Source organism: Cupressus sempervirens, chromosome 3, assembly GCF_028749045.1.
Source record: "Cupressus sempervirens isolate cs-2001-9-10 chromosome 3, ASM2874904v1, whole genome shotgun sequence".
Lineage (NCBI taxonomy): Eukaryota > Viridiplantae > Streptophyta > Pinopsida > Cupressales > Cupressaceae > Cupressus > Cupressus sempervirens.
Genome location: NC_143120.1, coordinates 1,047,926,322 through 1,047,945,243, shown reverse-complemented (window position 1 = coordinate 1,047,945,243; position 18,922 = coordinate 1,047,926,322). Strand labels below are relative to the sequence as shown.

The following is an 18,922-nucleotide window of genomic DNA, read 5'->3' as shown; positions in this document are numbered from 1 at the left end:
TTATTTATTGCATATAATTAAGTACTCATCTAACAATAATGATACAAAGAAATACATCAAGATAAACCAACGTTGATGTTACTCGTATATTTCTCTTGATGAAAATTTACACCCTTATAAAGTTAACATCATAGTCATCAAATCCTCCCATAAATTTCCCAGACCTTGCTGGATTTGAATTTTCAGAAATATCAAATTGGTCTAGACTCTTATCTGACCCAAACACTTATTTTATAATTTTATCGTCTTTTAGAAAAATCTGAATTCGATCTGTCTACAAACTCACATCCCAGCCAGTTTGCTTTTCTTATCACAATATTTAAATTTTTACATGCATTTATGTTAAAGAATATTTACAGAAACACACTCCTCACAAACAGACACACACACACACATGCAAATGCCACATATTCCCATCTGAAAGTGGTGTACCCATAGTCATCCCCATCTACTGTACCAACATCAGTCCCTGTCTTCTAGTAACTATGCTTATTATCTTGCATCTTAGCTTCTTGTTTGTGCCTTAAACAAAAGTGGTCCTTAACAAGTCTATAGGCACTTTTGTAATGGAAACTAGTTTGTCAGCTATGCTATTTTAATTTATAAATATCTGCATCACATTGTGCCGAAGTTCAAGAAAATTGCTATTCTATATATACGACACATCTGCTTTTCATCATAATACATGACTTTGTACATACTAGAGAGTTACCTATGTAAATTTGCATTGAAAGTAATTTTTCTCCTGCTAATTTGGTCGCTAGATTGGATAGAGCTTAGCTCAGGAGAAATGCAAAAGAAATCCCATTTTCCTGCTCGCCAGGCTGCCTCATACTGCATGAAATTCAATACCATACTCATAAAAATTAAAATTATGGAGTTTATGCAGTAACAAGATAGTTATATATACAAAGCAGATGATATTATCAAGCAATTTCATGCAATTATAAACATTACTAACCATACTGATTGCATGAATCAGTTATAGGGACATCAATTTATCATGCATTTTCAGCATGTCTTGCAATTCTTGTAAAGTGCTCAAACTTGCTTTTAATAATTATATCTTGATCTATATACTACTTGATCATATTTCAAGTCATTTAGTTGACAATATAACTCATAAGGCAGGATACTGTATTACAACTTCCGTCAATGGACCATCACTTAAAACCAATCATTTCCTCTAAAGATTGTTCAGTCATGGCATGAATACTCGCAAATATTTATTTTCGTTTCAACTGTAATAAGTTTATGCTGGGATGTACACAAACTATTAGTTGTTTCTGTAATATTATTTCTCTAATGCAGCTACTTTTATAATAAAATATAATGCTATCCTCTTCTTTCCACTCAAGAAGGATTCTCTTGCAGGAAGAATTACAAGTATCCTTGCAGAAAAACAAGCCTCGGCCTATATGCCTTAACAATATTTTAGCATTTGTAGATATGTTTGCAATATAACAATAAGATAGATAAGAAAAACAAACCTGCAACTCAATAAACTCTAAGTCCTGCTGTAGGAAGTCTTCTTTTGCAGCCAATCCCTGACAATACAGATCAAGCACATGGCTGCAGCCAGTTTGTTGCAATGACTTAATCAGGCCTTTGTGATAATTCCAATCTGAAAATTCATTTCCAAATGTCAAAATTTGGTCTGTACATCCAGAGCGAGCATGCTTTAGAGAGCTCCCACTCAATTTTCCAGCTGTAAGATCTTGGCCTCTTGTTCTTATGACTAAATCGTAACTCTCAAAAGCTTTGCTCCAGTTTCCTTCATGCTCATAAGTAAGGATCTGCGAAGCCAACTACAAATATAGAAGACATATACGTGTTAAATGAAAATGTGATGTTCAGAGCTAATTGAATTTTGTGCTAGAAAATTATTGCCATTCAAAATAACAATCTTATTCTTAGTAACACTGGAATTGAAGACTGCAGAATCTAAAAAATGTACCAATTAATGCAAAAATAAAGCTCATGTATGCAGAAATCAGGAAAGAAACAAATGCATGAAATAGAACAAAATTCAATATAATAAGAATCTGTGCTAACATATCCTCCAATTTGAACTGAATGATGACCCAAGCCAAACCGTTTGTGTGTAGGATGAGGCAGAACATGGTTTGGTTCATTTATAAGAACCTAGGCGAACCCAAAGTGAATCCATCAGTTCCTTGTTTTTTTTTATTAAATGTTTGTTTTTCCCTTCCTTTGACTTTGACCTAGGTGATTTAAACCTTAAAACTCACTTCTAAAACATTTAAAACACCAAACAGCTTCATTCTAATTCATTTCCGTTCCAAAAAAGAAAATATCATTCCAAAAGGCTTAAGTTACATTTCTGATTTTTGAAATCAAAAAAGGAAACTAAAGATTGATCTTCGAAGGTTCTTCAATGGTTGGATTATCATTCCTAAGCATTTGCAAGGGTCCATTAGCTGTCATGAAGATTATACAAAAATACACTTGAAGAAAAATCATGGTAATCCAGAAATGCATCTCCCACTCCTTGAGATGCATCTGCAATGTTGGAGAGGTCCCAAAGCATAGGGTACTTTTGGCTACCATCTCCCACCACTTCCAAAGTCATCCGACCAGATATTTATGTTTACCACTGGTAAAGTTATGGTGAAACTTGTTAGAAGGCAAAATGAGAGGCAAATAAAATAAGCCATATATTTTGGATGATACCAAAATCCATGCAAAGTTGAAGTAACCGCATCTATTAATCATGTATAATTTTTAAGAGTGACCTAAACAGTTGCATGATTGATTCCTATGATGGTTATGTATCTTATCCAAGAGGTTCAAAACCTTAGGGGGACCTCTTTCCATTAATAAACATGACCCATTATAGGTCACACCCGTACATCTATCGTCTTCCCTAATATGCATCCTTTACTTGATGATAATCACATGTGATCGATATTGAAGAAGTCTCTTGGCAATAGTTTTGCCAATCTGAATAATTTCGTTCTCGGGTAGTTGTAGGGAACTCACGGTTAGAACTCTTAACAAACCGTTGGGTGCTTTATGTTGGGAGTTGGTACCGAGAAAACAGCTAGCACTGTATAGAAAACACATGGAATGAAAATTTATCTCTACAAATTTACTAATGTGTTATATATAACTTCTCATGTTCCCTATATTCTATTTATAATTTTGTTTTCTCTATTACTATATATATACTCTAAAGGGAGTAAACAATTAGGCCTTGTTGCCTAATTGAACCCAGAATTTTGAAGGAAGGCCAACAAGAAGGATGGCAGAATAATGGGCCACATGCTCAACCAACAAGTGCTAGTGACATCGGACAACAAAGAAACCTGAGAAGATCAGTTGATGGAGGATTTGATGCACACTTTAAAAGTTCCAGTTGATCGGTACATGCAGAGGGAGGTTTTGAAAAAAGTGATCCTTGCAGGAATAGTATGAGATGAATTCACGGTGCAGCCTACCATCTATGATCTTTGAGAAGTCTTTCTAGGTTTCTGGCTTGCCATTTGATTGAATTACAAGAACAGTGTAAGGAGGAGCAAAGGGAGCAACATCGTCAACAAATACTACAATTATATAAACTACAACACTAAAAGGAAAGAAACTGAAGGGAGCATGAAGAGAGTGACATAAAGAGTCGATGTACCCTTGCCAATTCCATCAACTAGTGCTCCTATTGCCAAACAAAAACAACAAAAGATGCAAAAGGAGAGAGAAAGGAGATGGAGGAGAAGAATTGGTAAGAAAATCTCTTCAAATCAAGGAGCAAAGTAAAAGGCGATGATGATTACAAAGAATCATTCAGGAATCTCAAAGCTCGCCATAAAGAAAAAGTCCAAGTGATAGTTGAAGACGGAGTAGTGATGTCCCCTGTCAAGATTGCATGATATAATTATCATATTTCAAAACTTATACTACTGTAATGTTTGCTAAATAGATTGAATAGGGTTTATGTCTTTATTCTAATGACTCAAAATTGTAGTATACTCCTTTCTATATGGTTTGAAAATCAGTTCCTTTATCTAGTACCATTGACGAATCATTTGATCTAAATATCCAGTCTGAATAAAGGGGTTTATAATCCAATCAACTAGAAGAATATAGGCATTCGAATTCCAAAAGATCTACAGCTTCTATATCAATTTGAAAAGGAGGAAAATTTCCTTTGTTGAAATTGTTACAAAGGGAACATAATATATTTTCTTTATCATAAGACTGATGATATCCTGTCATATCAAGACATCGATCTCTAGCTAATTTTGTCTAATTGTAAGAGTACCGACATTAATATGGATCATTGTATTTGTATTTTCTTTTCTTAGGGTTAAACTTGTTTGAGTGATGACCAGCCGATGGTTCTCATTGTTTGGTGGTATTGCTAAGGACGCTAGACGATGCTTCTATGTAACTTCTTCAGTCCCTCCTAGTATGGGCTTGGCTGTGAATTGAATGTAGATTGACTTGTATTATAGTTCCCGTTAAAATACCCGTTTGTCTTCGTTGTCAAGACTCAATACTACATCTGACTGGGCTCTTCAACGTCTTTGCCTTTTCTTCGTATTGTAGGCTGACTAGATTTTGGAGATGGGTTTCATTCACTGAACTCATCTTTTTTATTCAATGCCTCTAACTCCCTATGCTGAGTTGGTAGCCATCTTGAACTTCTAAGAAGACAAACACGTATCTATTCCTTGTGTTGTTCAAACCTCATTATCTTTTGACTAAGGGCATACAAAATGTAAAGTTTACTTATATATTTCTTTCACAGTGCTGAAGTATATATATTTCTTTCAGGTACAGTCAGTGCAAATGAAGAATCCAAAGTGCTACTCAATATATAATCTCAATGCAAATATGATATAAAGGTTCCTTCAAATTCGATGTTTGTATTGCCTTCGATTTGCATACATTAATCAATTTCTATGTTTGCAATATCGGGTGGCATACAATATGTATCCAAGGCTGGACTGGTGAATGGGCATGTCTCCAAATGGAGACATGACCATTCACCAATGCACCCGATCGGTAGAATTGTCACACCCGATGTGATTAGTCATAACAAAACTAATGACTTCAAGACTTTAACTAAGTCCATTGCAATTGTTAATAATCAGTATAAATACAATTATTACTGAGATCATTTCTCAGATATTACTCAATCATAATATGCACTGTCGGTTCTAAATGCTGTGATCACCATAAGTAAATGCAGATTATATTCATGCATATATACATAACGATATTCAAACATATCAACATGTATATATACATGAGTATATTCTCATATGATCAGCGCAATTGTCTGAACTGAAACTATATGTTTCAACATTCCTCTTAGCTAGGGAAGACAAAGTGCATATGAATTCTTCTCATTATAAGAAGTAATATCCTCAAGATATATATAAGAAAATCAAGTCTCATGATAATCTTTCTAGTTATGGTGTGTATACAGATATCAAGTCACATGATATGCACATAAAAGATCATGGTACATCCATAGATATTAAGTCACGTAATATCCACTATGAATTTGAACATATTGATCTTCAACAGATATCAAGTCACATGATATCCATCAACATGCTCTTTTAACTATCATGATTTTTCCTTGAATATCAAGACACATGATATTCATCATGATAGTAATCTAATAATAATAAAGTCGTCACCTTAAATTATCAGAATCAATATTTCATTAAAAGATTATCCCCTTAAATAATGAACATAGGGTAGGCCCATGAATCATAGTCACACATATCAAAAAAGAGTTTACACTTTAAACATCTTTATTTAAATAATTCAAATTTAGAAAGTTGAGACTCAATCTCATAAACTTACATTTCAAACAAGCTGTAGAGAGCAAATACTACCAGAAATTACATAATATCACACAACTATTACCTTCAAAATCACCAATATACAATACCACAATGTTATCATTATGGAGGCGAGGAACAATTTTTATTTTATTAATATCACCAAAAAAACAAATGTACAATGTCCAAGTATCAATCTGCTTATATAGGGGTCGGTTGGGTAGAAACCAACTGACACACTCCCCGCTTCCTAACTACCCACTAACACAAGTTTTAAATACTTAAATCACTGAATGCCAACTACAAATCAATTGCTGACTACATATATCCCCCCGAAAAAAAACAGTCATCTTCTAGACGACGACTAAATACAACTAAGAAATGTTTCAAGAAGAAGGATAGGAGGACATCCCTGGACTCGGAGTGCCTCGCAAGTGTTACAGTCCCGCTCCACCGTTTTCTGTTTTGTACGAACGCCCTGAAGTACCTACAAAGTATCCATCTTTTTAGCTTCAGCCGCTGCTAGCTTGCCTTCCAACTTAGCTCGCTCCAACTGCCAACCCGCCATCAAAGCAATCTTTTCTACCTGTCATTGCCTATGAAGATGTTTCTCCTGCTGGGCTTCCAAAAAAAAGCCCCGAAAAGCAGTCTCTATAGCAGCCAAAGAGGCCATGAGAGGAGAGGAAGCAACTTGGGTCTGAGAAATGATAGAACGGCTAGTCCAAGCAGTGGCACTATCTTTCTAACTGTAGCCACTCTGTTCTAAGAGACCCCAGTCCGTATAGCAGTCAGCTCGCATGAAATAGGCTAATGCTGCAGCTGCGGCAAGTACACCCTCCAAATTATAGGACTGAGCATGCCGAAGGAGTTCCCAGGTAGAATGCTCCATAGCTCGTAACTCCGTAAGAAATCCTTTTGCTTGAGTCGCAAAAGAAGCTGGAACCAGAGGTTCCTCATGTCCATTCTGTATCTCCACTGGTTCCTCAAGCTGCGAGGGTACAGGGGATGACACAAAACCCTCTTCTTCCAACAACTTGTCAGCCTCTTCTAAAATGGTAACTGCTCCTGCCATTGTCACCTGAGTACCCGGAGAGGAAGGGTCCTTCGGTTGCTCCCCCACAACCGACTGAACAACGCGAGCCACAGGCTGGACCACCTTTGGCTTGAGAGGTGTTTGCAGGCGTACCTTGTGTACATAGTGAACTTGGCCTCTTAAATCAATCACCTTGGTGCAAGTAGGCGGGTCTGGCAAGAGGAGGGGCTTGATCCCTGGAATAGATAGCTTAGAAGCCCCCCATGTTGGAAAGTGTCCTGAGCCACTTGTTGCTTTTAAGCTTGCGTCTTCGGTAGAAGGAACTGGGGATACCACAACATCACCAGGTGGAGAAGCCGGTTGAGGAACCACAGTGACTCTCGTAGGAAGGGGCTTTGTTGTAGGTGGTAGAAACACTACTTCACGTGGGGTGCCCTGTAAGTGACTTAGGCGAATCTCGGCTACTTGGGAATCGAAAGAGGAGGAATCTGTATCACTCTCTGTTTCCTTAGAACTGACTTGGTCCTCATCCTCCTCCACTACTACGACCTATCGTGCCTTCTTTTTGGTGGGTTCACCACAACCCTGGGAGCCCACACCCAAGGTGTCTAGATGTAGCCAATAAGTCATCGCTGGTCGGTACGATTCCACTCAACTTGCTGGTACCAATGTCCCACGATGTTCACTACTAACTTGAAGCCGAACTGCCTCCAAGAAAAAAGCCACTGCATGATGGGGCATGTAGAAAGCTTTATGCCGCAATTGCAGGAATTCCCACAGTCTACCAGATAGGAGTTGAGCCCAGTTGTAGATTTGTCCTTGGGATAGGCCATCCACCACTGGCAACATCCAAAGAGCAATATCAGAGGTGCGATTGCTAGCCATGAGCTTACATTTTACCAAATCCACCACACAATGCCATTCCTCATTCGCAATGAAAACCTTTCTCAACCCCCGACTATTCTTCAAAATACCTTCCCATTCCTCATTGGTAAGATCCTGGCAGCATAGGAGTTTTAGCCATTTCCGCTTGTCTTCTCCTGTCATAGGGGCTTTGCTCAACTCTTGCCCTCGATTAAGGATTCCAAAAACCCTACTAAGTACTTTGGAAGAATAAGAAACTACCACCTAGTGCAAAGCATATTGTATGACAGATTGATGACCTGCTCCGTCATACCCCGTAATCAAATCTTGGAGGATAGGTTGAAATTCGTGTAAATCAAAGATCGGCATAAAGATACTCTTGTCCACCTCAGCTATGACCAACGACTTCTGGAGAGGATGATCTGCGTCTGATTTTTCCCACCATGCCCTACACTCACTACCGAGCACACTTTCAAAACTGATACTGGAAGTAGTGATCTTCTGTGATAGTTTAGTCTTGCCTTGTGCCATGACTGACTTCTGAGTTCTTGCCTGTAAGGTAGCAGTTTTGGTACCTTTGGAATAAAAAATGTGGCCTCGGCTGGGATTCCCCATACTTAACTTCACCATGTTGGAGGGATATGTCCAATTTGCTAGCGTGTGTTGAGATATCTCCAATGACCACCCCAAAGAACTATTCGCCACGTGCTGAAAAAATAACCATACAATTCCCGTACAAGTAGAATGGTCTCCTTGGTTGGCTGAATTTGTGTAGAGTATGTTTGATTGGACCGTACGCTAATATGTTTGTATCCCTGTTGTCGTACGACAACCGTACATAGCTTAGCTTTCTGCAAGTCTGTACAAAAATCTCCCGTATGGCTGGATGCCACCCATACGCTATCCCTCGTATGCTGCAAAACTGGCACCTGTACGTCGTTTGAAGGTGGTCTTCCGTACGCCAATCCTCTGTACGCTAGGTTCCATACGAAACACCAATTTTGCCCTTTGTACGCTGGGTTCCGTATGGCACCACAACCTTGTCCTCTGTACGTTGGATTCCATACGGGTACATTAAAAATTTGTCCGTATGCTGGGTTCTGTATGGTACACCACTTCTGTCCTTCATATGGTTGATCCCACGTATGGCTATAACACTGCCACTTCTATACGGTCTGATAGGTTGTACGTCGCCTTGCTCCCCTGTCCAAACACCTCATATGTCACCCTACTATGTACGTCGTACGTCCACAATCCCTAACACTATACTTGTACTTCATATACCCTTCCGAGTACTGTTCCTCCAATTCTTGTATTTGTAACATGTTGCAATCTACTTGGAAGACTTCATAATCTCCCATCTGCCAGTGGAATAAACCCTTAAGGGAGTCTGTGTCATCCTCCAAGTATTCTCCCAACCTAAGTACTCCCTCCTCGTCAAGTTCCATCCCTTCATATTCTTCTTCTTCAGAGTCAAATGCCAAGTCCTGACTTACTGACTGGTTCTTGAGATCTATAGTGTACTTCCTTCCTTCCGATTCAATAGAGAGGATGTTTCGTTTCCAATTGTGATTGGCCTTTGCTACTACTAGCCATCCTCTCCCTAATAAAGCATCATATCCTTTCTTCTCCAAGGTAATAACCATAAAGTCTAAAACAAATTGTTGGGTTCCTATTATTACTTTTTGCCCTATCAAGCTGCCAATCGGTTTGATGCCATGCTGATCTGCTCCTACGAGCTAGAATTTGGGCGGCCACAAGGTAGGTTTCCCAATCGCCTTCCAAGTATCTTCTGATAGAACATTCACCCTAGAGCCTCCATCAATTATCGTGTTTGAGAGTTTGTATCCCATGATCTCCATCTCTACCACTGCTGGTGTTCTCCCTAGACCTATTGTAAATAAGGTACTTTCTTCCTTTTCCACTGAAGTTTCTTCTTTTTTTACCCACTCTACTGAATCTGGTTCCACTTGTTCTATTGTTTCTAGTTCCCCTTGGGGATCCTGTTGAGTTGGCAGCATTCCTTGTGTCAATGCGACTTGTAACTGGGGTAGTGTATCCAGTAATTCCCCAATGGAGACCGGAATGGTAGTTTCTAATACTTTCCTTATGATGTTAGGTACCCCCTTGCCCCTAGAGGTCTTGGTTGGCTTAGCTATTGTTTCCCCTCTCAACTCATTTTGGATGTTCTGCTTTGCCTCCTCAAATCTTGCTTTTTTCACAGTCACCTCTGGATACATGGCTTTCTTGGCTTGCATCCTTGTTATTGCAAGTACCTCACTTTCTGATCTTGCAATATCCAACATGTTCATACCTTTTTGCCTTGGGCAATTCGTATCCTAATGGTTGCCCAAACCACACCATTTGCAGAGCATTCCTCCATTGTGTCCCCCTCCCTTTTGACATTCTCGAGCAAAATGGCCCCATTTGTTGCATCTTCAGCATTGGATCATGGGTCGTCCTCTAAAATCATATTGGATTGCCCGTCAGGGTGTGTTGGTGTTGCTATTTTTATTACTACTATTGGCACTACCTCTACAGTTATTCCTGTACCCCCCTGGTGAAGCTTTTGTATTATTGTTCTTTGCAGGAGTTGCTGGTGGTGTAGACTGTTCTTCAGCAAACAATATCTGGGTGTTCCTTATTTTTAGGTTATAAAGGCAGTCTTTGATTGCATGACCCCCTATCTGGCAAATCTCACAAAACATCTTTCTCGAGCATGCTCCTTTGGTATTACCCTCTTTTTCGCAGTCTGTACACCACAGGTCTTTACCTTCCTTCTTCTAATCCTTAGTTCCAGCTACTTCATTAGCCGTTTGAGGTCCTTCCTCAAGGCTTGGATCGTTTTCGACTCTTCCTCACTCTCACTAGAGCTTCCATGTCATCTCCTCTTCAAGGTTTTATTTTTGCTTTCAATGTCCATGGCACATGTACAAGCATCTGCAAAAGTGGATGGTGGGACTATCTTCATTTTTTTTCTTAAGGACGAGACAAGTTCTTCAATAAACCATCTTTTCTTTAACCTATCCACAGGCTTATTGTCCAATTTGCTAATGAGTTCCTTTAGTCGCCTGGTATAAGCCTTCACTGATTCCTTCTTGTCTTGCCTGGTGTTATAGATTTCTGTGACAATTTCATCATCATCTCTTAACAATTTGAATTCCTCCTCAAATGCTCCACGTAGGTTATCCCAATTGTTCTTCTTGCCAGCATCCAAATTTGCATACAAATCTATGGTGATCCCTCTTAATGTGGCAAGAAATACCTTCAACCATTCGTTACTGTCATTCTCCCCGTTCATTTGCCATATAGTAATATAGGTATTGCAATGGTGAGCAGGGTCCTCTGATCCGTCCCCCGTAAATTTAGGCAATTTTTGTTTATCGACTACCAGTTTCTTTCCTTGTTGTTGCCTTCCCAATGGAACCCCTCCTCTTGAGGGAGCACCACCACTGGGTGGAACCCCACTTCCCCAAGGAACACGCCTGCCAGATGGAACCCCACTTCCCGTTGGAACACCCCTTCCAGATGGAACACCACGTCCTGATGGAACTCCACTTCCTAATGGAAGTTTACCTCCCGATGGAACACCACTTCATAATGGGCTAGACTCCTGACTCCTTATCTCCTCTTGACGAAGTTCTTGCCGTTTAGGGGTTTTTGGTTTTTGGCACCTAAACTGCCTTTCTGGTGTTTCTGAAATAACCAAATTGGCTAGTTCCTCAATGGTAAGTTCAATCCACCCTTCCTGACTTCGGTGGGAATCCCCTTGTGTTCTCCAGTTACGACATCTCTCTTCTTAGGGCGACTTCCTTAGTTTCATCCTCTGGTGCTGTCCTTCGGTATTTATTTGGAATTAGGGGCATGAAGTAATTCAGTGCCTATCTCCCTAGCTTGGCTTATTGGGTTCCTCTACTTTGTGATTCTGCGCCCTCTCAATAAATCATTGAAGAACTTTTTGCCTTCTTCCCCTCTCGATTTGTACTCTTTCATCCTCAATATGTATGAGGTTCCTTGCCAAAAGCCAAGGAATCTGTCCTGGGTGATCATGCACCGCCGGTGGCATGGAGAGTTCGTCGCGCACCATGCTCTTAGGAACCATCCTCTCACGGGCTTCCCTTTGCACATACTGCTCGACTGCAACTTCCCACGCTGTCACCAAGTTGCGTGTCAACTGATCCTCTCTAGTTATTTCCTCCTCTCTGTCACTATTAGTAATTTGGATGCAAGGCACAAATGGTCTTCCCATTAGTCATTCCTATCTAGCACAATACCTCCAGATCCGAACTTAGGCAACGATGCCAAAAATGAAGAGAGCAAATACTACCAAAAATTACAAAATATCACATAACTATGACCTTCAGAATCACCAATATACAATACCACAATGTTATCATAATGGAGGTGAGGAACAGTTTTTATTTTATTAATATCACCAAAAAAATGAATGTACAATGTCCAAGTATCAATCTGCTTATAAAAGGGTCGGTTGGTTAGAAACCACCCGACACACTCCCCACGTCTTAACTACCCACTAACACAAGTATTAAATACTTAAATCACCGAATGCCGACTACAAACCAATTGCTGACTACACAAGCCAAGTTTCTTTTTGAAATGATCAACTTTCACTTTAGGGAGAGCCTTGGTGAGAATGTCAGCTATTTGATCACCTATATTAATATATTTTAATTGAATAGCTCTTCTTTCCACCATGTCTCTTACATAGTGGTAAGGAATTTCTATATGCTTAGATCTATCATAAAATACTGGATTCACAGATAACTTGATGCAACTTTGGTTATCACAGTGAATAGTGCTAGGCTTCATAGGTTCACCAAACAAGTTAGAAAACAACTTCCGAAGCCACACTGCTTCTCTAGCTCCCATAGCTGCTGCAGTATACTTTTGCCTTAGTAGAAATTTGAGCAACATAAGCTCACTTTTTGCAGATCCAAGAAATCATGGATAATCCTAAACTGAAGCAGCGTCCTAATGTACTTTTCTGGTCATTTACACTTCCGGCCCAATTGGAATCAGTATATCCATTTTACTCCAAGCTGGTATTCTCATATTTAAGTACATACCCAATAGTACCTTGAAGATACCTCAATATATGCTTCAAAGCAACAAGATGAATCTCACGAGGTTCACACATTAACTGACTTAATGCATTCACTACATAGCAGATATCAGGTCGAGTATTTACAAGATACATCAAGGACCCAATTATTTATCTGTATAAGGCGGGATCAACTATTCTGGATTCAACACTTGCTTCCTTTAGCCTGTGAAAGTTGGTTTCCATAGGTGTAGACATAGGTCGACAATCCCACATTCCAAATCTTTTCAAAATATCAATAGTATACTTCTTTTGATGTAGAAAGATATTAGCAAACTTTTGACTTACTTCCAAACCAAGAAAGTAATGAAGAATTCCTAAATCCTTCATTTCGAATTTAGAAGCCAAATCTTTCTTACACTGATTGATAAGATGTTCTTCCCCTATAATCAGAAGATCATCAACATAAAGAATTAGAATTAGTTTATCACCTTTAGTTACCTTGGAATAGAGATTTGGACCAGCCATGTTCTTGGTGAATCCAAGATCAATCCTTTCATACCAGGCCCGAGGAGCCTGTTTAAGTCCATATAGAGCCTTCTTCAATTTACAAACATGAGAAGCAATATTATGAGTTACAAATCCTTCTGTTTGTTCCAGATATACTTCTTCCTCTATTTTCCCATTAAGAAAAGCAGTTTTTACATCCATTTGATGAATTTTCCAACCTTTGGCTGTTGCAATGGCTATTACAGCTCTAACACAAGTGTACCTAGCAACTGGTACAAAGGTTTCTTCAAAGTCAATTCCTTCCTTTTGAGAAAAACCTCTAGCCACAAAACGAGCTTTATGTTTTTCAATGCTGCCATCTACAACATACTTAACTTTGAAGAGCCATTTTGAAGACAACAGATTTTTCCTTAGGTCTCGGAACTGTGTCCCAAACATCAGTTTTTAGTATAGAGTGGTATTCTTCCACCATGGCGTCTTTCCAAGCTTGATGTTTAAGTGCTTCAGAAGTACTAGAAGGTTCAAGATTCGAGCTCTTACACAAGAAAGCATTATATGTTAATTTTCTAGGTCTCTTGCTTTCTTGGAAGGTTCTTGAAGGGGCTGCAAATCCATCTCCTTCCTGTATTACTTTCTTGCCCAAAGTGGCCTTTTAGAGTAATCAAGACTCTCTTCTTGAGTCTCTGGAAGGATTTCAGTTTTAGTTGAAGTCTCTTCTGGAGATACATCAAATGTATCTAATTCATCAGATGCTTTGGCTCTTCTAAAAGCAATGTCTTCTTCAAAGGTGACATCTCGGCTTAGTTCTATTTGTTTTTGTCCAAGTATGTAGACTCTGTATCCTTTTACTATTTCACTAAAACCAATGAGAATACCCTTTCTTCCAGAAGGTTCTAACTTAGTCCTCTTATCCTTAGGTACATGAACATATACAAGAGATCCAAATATCCTTACGTGACTGATATCAAGTTTCTTTCCAAAAAATGCTTCTTTAGGAGTCTTATTGTCCAAATGTGAGGGAGGACATCTACTCTGAATATAGACTGCAGTGTTGGATGCTTCAGCCCCAAAGGACATACTCAAATTTTGATCAAAAATCATAGCCCGAGCAGCTTCTACAATGGTTATGTTCTTCCTTTCAGCAACCCCATTCTGTTGAGGATTGTATGGGACTGTGAACTCCCTCTTAATCCCAGTTAGTTTGCAAAACTCTTTAAATATTTCAGAAGTATACTCCTTCCCATTATCTGTTCTCAGAATTTTAATGTTCTTATCGGAGGAGTTCTCAATGATAGTTTTGAATTCAAACTTAGAGATAATCTCTTCAGATTCTTTGCATTTAAGGAAGTATATCCATGTCTTCCTTGAAAAATCATCAACAAATATCAAATAGTACAAGAATCCTCCTATAGAAGGTATAGACATGGGCCCACATAGATCAAAATGTACTAATTCCAACACTTCTTTAGTTTTGCTCAAACTATGAGGAAATGGCCTTTTAGTGTTTTTCCCTAAGGCACAACTTTTACATGATTCGTTGTGAATATGGTTTAACTTGGGCATTCTGATTAGTTAGAGCACAAAAGTTGATATGACCTAGTCTTCTATGCCATATTTCATTTGAATCTGAGGTCTCATGTACAAGTGCAAGGTTTGTCTTAGCACATAGCTCATATAAAAGTCCTTGTCTTACTCCTATTGTTAGAGCCCTTTTGATGGTTGAATTTTTAGGCCATGCTAATACTTTCCCTCCCATGAATGCGATTCTGAAACCATTATCTTCAAATGTAGATATAGATATTAAATTTTTCTTAATACCTGGTACATAAAGAACTCTAGAAAGTTGAATAGAATTTCCAAATTTCAATTTTATGGTGCAAGTCCCAATTTCCTTTTACGGAGTGTGCAAAATCGTCACCAATTGTAACTTCTTCATTTGTTTCTATTTGCATGCTTTCTAGGTTATCCTGATATCCAATGATGTGTCTAGAAGACCCGCTATCAATTATCGATGTATTCCTTTTTGTTGATATCTAGTTGGATAATGCTGAATAGAAGGCATATTTCTCATTTTCATTGCCTTTATTTGACTTCTCATATTTTGCAAAAGATGCTTGAGGTTTAGATCTATCAGGACAATTTATTGCATAATGTCCATATAGATCACATCTGAAGCATTAGATTTTGGACAAGTCTTTCTTCTGTTTGGATTGTCCTTTTCCATGAAAATTTCTTTTTCTTTTGTTGTTTTTCTTCTTTCCCTTCTAATGAGCATTTGTATTAAGAACTTGAACATCTTCATCTAGGGTTTTGTGTTTTCCTTTAATCATTAATCTTGATTCTTCTTGAAGACAATCTAATCTTAAACAATCCAATTTAGGGATTTTAGACCTAGAACTTATTATACCTTGTACAAAGGATTCCCAGGAGTTTGAAAGTCTTCCTAATGCTATTAAGGATAATTCTTGATTTTCAATCTATCAAGTGTAGATAATTGATCTCTCAAGTCTGTGTTTCTCATAAAGAAAACATTTATAGTTTCTCGTTTATTCATGCTTACACTATTCATCTGCCTTTTAAGAACAAGTTTTCTGCTTGTATTATTGATTATAACTGCATTTTCAAGAGCTCAAAATATACAATATACTGTGGTATGTTTTGCCACAATAGGTACTATGTGATCTTGAACAACATCTACAATTATCTTCATAGCTTTTTCATTTTTCTCGATCCATTCTGATTTCTCAAGATCATCTTTAGGTTCCTCTTTGTCCTCTCTTACAAATGATTCCAATTTGTTTTCTTTTAATAACATCATTACTCAAAGTTTTCAAGATTCGAAGTTATCAACACTTTCAAGGTGATGTTCGAATCTCATTGTGTTTGTCATTTTTGTCAGGAGAGAGGATTGTTATCTTAAGTAAAAATCTGATTCAATAAACTTAGTGTGATCTTTCCTTAGCCAAGCTTTGATACCACGTAAAGTTTACTTACAGATTTCTTTAACAGTGCTGAAGTATGTATATTTCTTTCAGGTGCAGTCGATGCAAATGAAGAATCCAAAGTGTTGCACAATATATATAATCTCAATGCAAATATGATATAAAGGTTCCTTTGAATTCAATGTTTGTACTGTCTTCGATCTACATAAATTAATCAATTTCTACGTTTAGAACATCGAGTGGCATACAATATGTATACAAGGTTGGACAGGTATATGGGTGAATGGGGAGACATGACCATTCACCAATGCACCCGATCGGTGGAATGGTCACACCCGATGTGATTAGTCATAACAAAACTAATGACTTCAAGACTTTAACTAAGTCCATTGCAATCGTTAAAAATCAGTATAAATACGATTATTACTGAGATCATTCATCAAATATTACTCAACCATAATATGGACCATTAGATCTGAATGCTGCGATCACCATAAGTAAATGCGGATTATATTCATGCATATATACATATCGATATTCAAACATATTGACATGTATATATACATGAGTATATTCTCATATGATGAGCGCAATTGTCTGAACCGAAGCTATATGTTTCAACACATACTATGTAATAGAAGAACCCCTTTATTGTATTCAATTCGTTCAGCCAAAAGTCATTTCTGAAGTGCAAGGAATGTTTGTGCCAACAACTAGAGTAGATGGCACATCAAATGGTTTACTGTTGGACTTACCATAAGGGCACTCCACATGACACTCTCTGGTATTTCATCTCGTACGACTCCCCTTTCCATGCATGTCTTGATGGATGCCTGAAGTAGTAAGATGAATTTGATTATTAACTCCTATTCACCTTCGAATAATTATGGGTTCTTCTCGATGTGCTCCTAATGACTACTCTCTTTGTAGTCTATCAGTTGCCCCATTGCTCTCTGTTCGCCATCCACTCTCTATTGCTTCCCAAGATCATAGAGGCAGCAACACCAAATGTGGATTGATATTCCATTAATAGTATTCTATGTTTACATCAAGTGATAATCACAACAATGATACCAATGATAATGATCATGATAATGCCAATGTCCTCTCCATCCGAGGGAGTGTACACAATCTCTGAGGGGTGCGATGTGAACTGTTGCGACCATAACTACCTACCCCTCAGCCATGTTAACAACCAACAACATGATTAACATTAACCATATTTTAGACAACACATGATTTTACCCAACAACAAGAGAATTCATGGAAAAGGGAATAACAACACCAGGGAGGTGATGAAAGTGTGGACAACGCAGATGGATGTGGGTACAAGGGCAAGTTGTTGAGGTTTTCACACCATCGCCCCAAAATTTTGGGGACCCCCTTTTTTTGGATCGCCTTAGCGATTTTTTTTGGAGTTGTCCAAAAGTTCTCAATTTGAAAATTTTACACTTTGGACGCTTTCGGGCCAGGAGGGATGTGGTTGGATTTCTTTTTTCACCCTATCTTAACTTGATTTTCCGGAAAATGTAATTTTATCCTTAGGCCAGACAAATTTCAAAGACAACATTTTTCGATGGTTAGAACATATTCGGCATGATAAATTTGCAAATTTTTGGACTTAGATGGATTTTGAAAATTTGAAATAATTGTATAAGCGCGAGCATTTTCAAAATAATTTTTTTTAGATTTCATTGTTTTGGAAAATTTTGACTTTTTTTGGTCAAGAGAGAAATTTTTTGATAGTGAAATTAAAAATTGGATAAATCGATTTTGAATGCTAGAAAAATGATTTATTTTGGAAAAAATTAAAATTGCATTGCAAAATTCCATTAAATTGGTTGAAATATTGCTTAGGGGATTTTTTTTAATGTTTAAAAGAAATTGGTAAATTAAAATTGAAAATCAATTCTAGCTTGCTAAATTCAATTTTAATGATATTTTAATTGCTAAAATGTTTTTAAATGAAAATTTTGGCAGCTCCTAGGTTTTCCTTGTCTTATTTTTGCAATTTTTTATCACAACCGGCGATTAAATACGTTAATTTCACTTTAAGCTAAGTAATTTTAGCATTGCATTTAAATTTGGGCCATTAATAAAGATGCTAATTTAATTTTGTTCTCCTCCAGGGCAAGTCAGCCAGCTTGAAGAGACAAAGAAAATTTGTTATAAGCGAGGCTCCTCCCTCTCTCATTTCCTCATTCCACCTTCCTCCTCCTCATGTGTTGGGCGATTTTTCTTGAAGAGGCAATTTCTAGCCTAGGCAATTTTCTTGTTGGAGCAGATTTTCCTTGCTTGGCGTTTCTTTTTCTTCTTCCAATTTGGGCGAATTTCTGCCCTAAGCGATTTGGGAGCAGATCTGAATATTTTTCTCTTGCTTGGGCGATTTCTCAAAGTTCTGAATTTTGCTAGAGGCTGCGAATTTCTGCCCTAGATTTGGGCGATTTTATTTGTTAAAGGACATACATGATCCAAGGTCTGATTTTTAGCAAATATATGGATGATTTCAAGAGGTCAAAGTTCTGATTTTAGCTAGGGCATCATTATTTGCAAGGAGGCTTGACATTTTTGAAATCTGATTTGAACTTGAAAAGGGTTCGGTTATTGGTAAAGACAAAATTAAGGTAAAATTCTATTCATTTTTAGCGGTGAAGATTGGTTTAAAGACAGATTCTATTCCTTTTTCTTGCTTGGT

General features: G+C 37.9%; 1 protein-coding gene across 9 annotated transcripts in view; it reads right to left on the bottom strand.

Annotated features, from left to right (window-relative positions):
- Window positions 1–18,922, bottom strand: part of ATM (Serine/Threonine-kinase ATM-like protein) — a 427,822-nt gene that overhangs the window by 78,370 nt on the left and 330,530 nt on the right. For all 9 annotated transcript variants that reach the window (XR_016362919.1, XR_016362920.1, XR_016362921.1 and 6 more), the window contains 2 exons: window positions 1,491–1,808; window positions 713–834 (listed from right to left, as the gene is read on the bottom strand). Coding sequence is in view for 6 of the 9 variants with exons in the window: in XM_089822957.1 (XP_089679083.1) it covers window positions 713–834; window positions 1,491–1,808 (440 nt within the window). In the remaining 3 variants the exon portion in view is untranslated. The remainder of the gene's footprint in view (window positions 1–712; window positions 835–1,490; window positions 1,809–18,922) is intronic.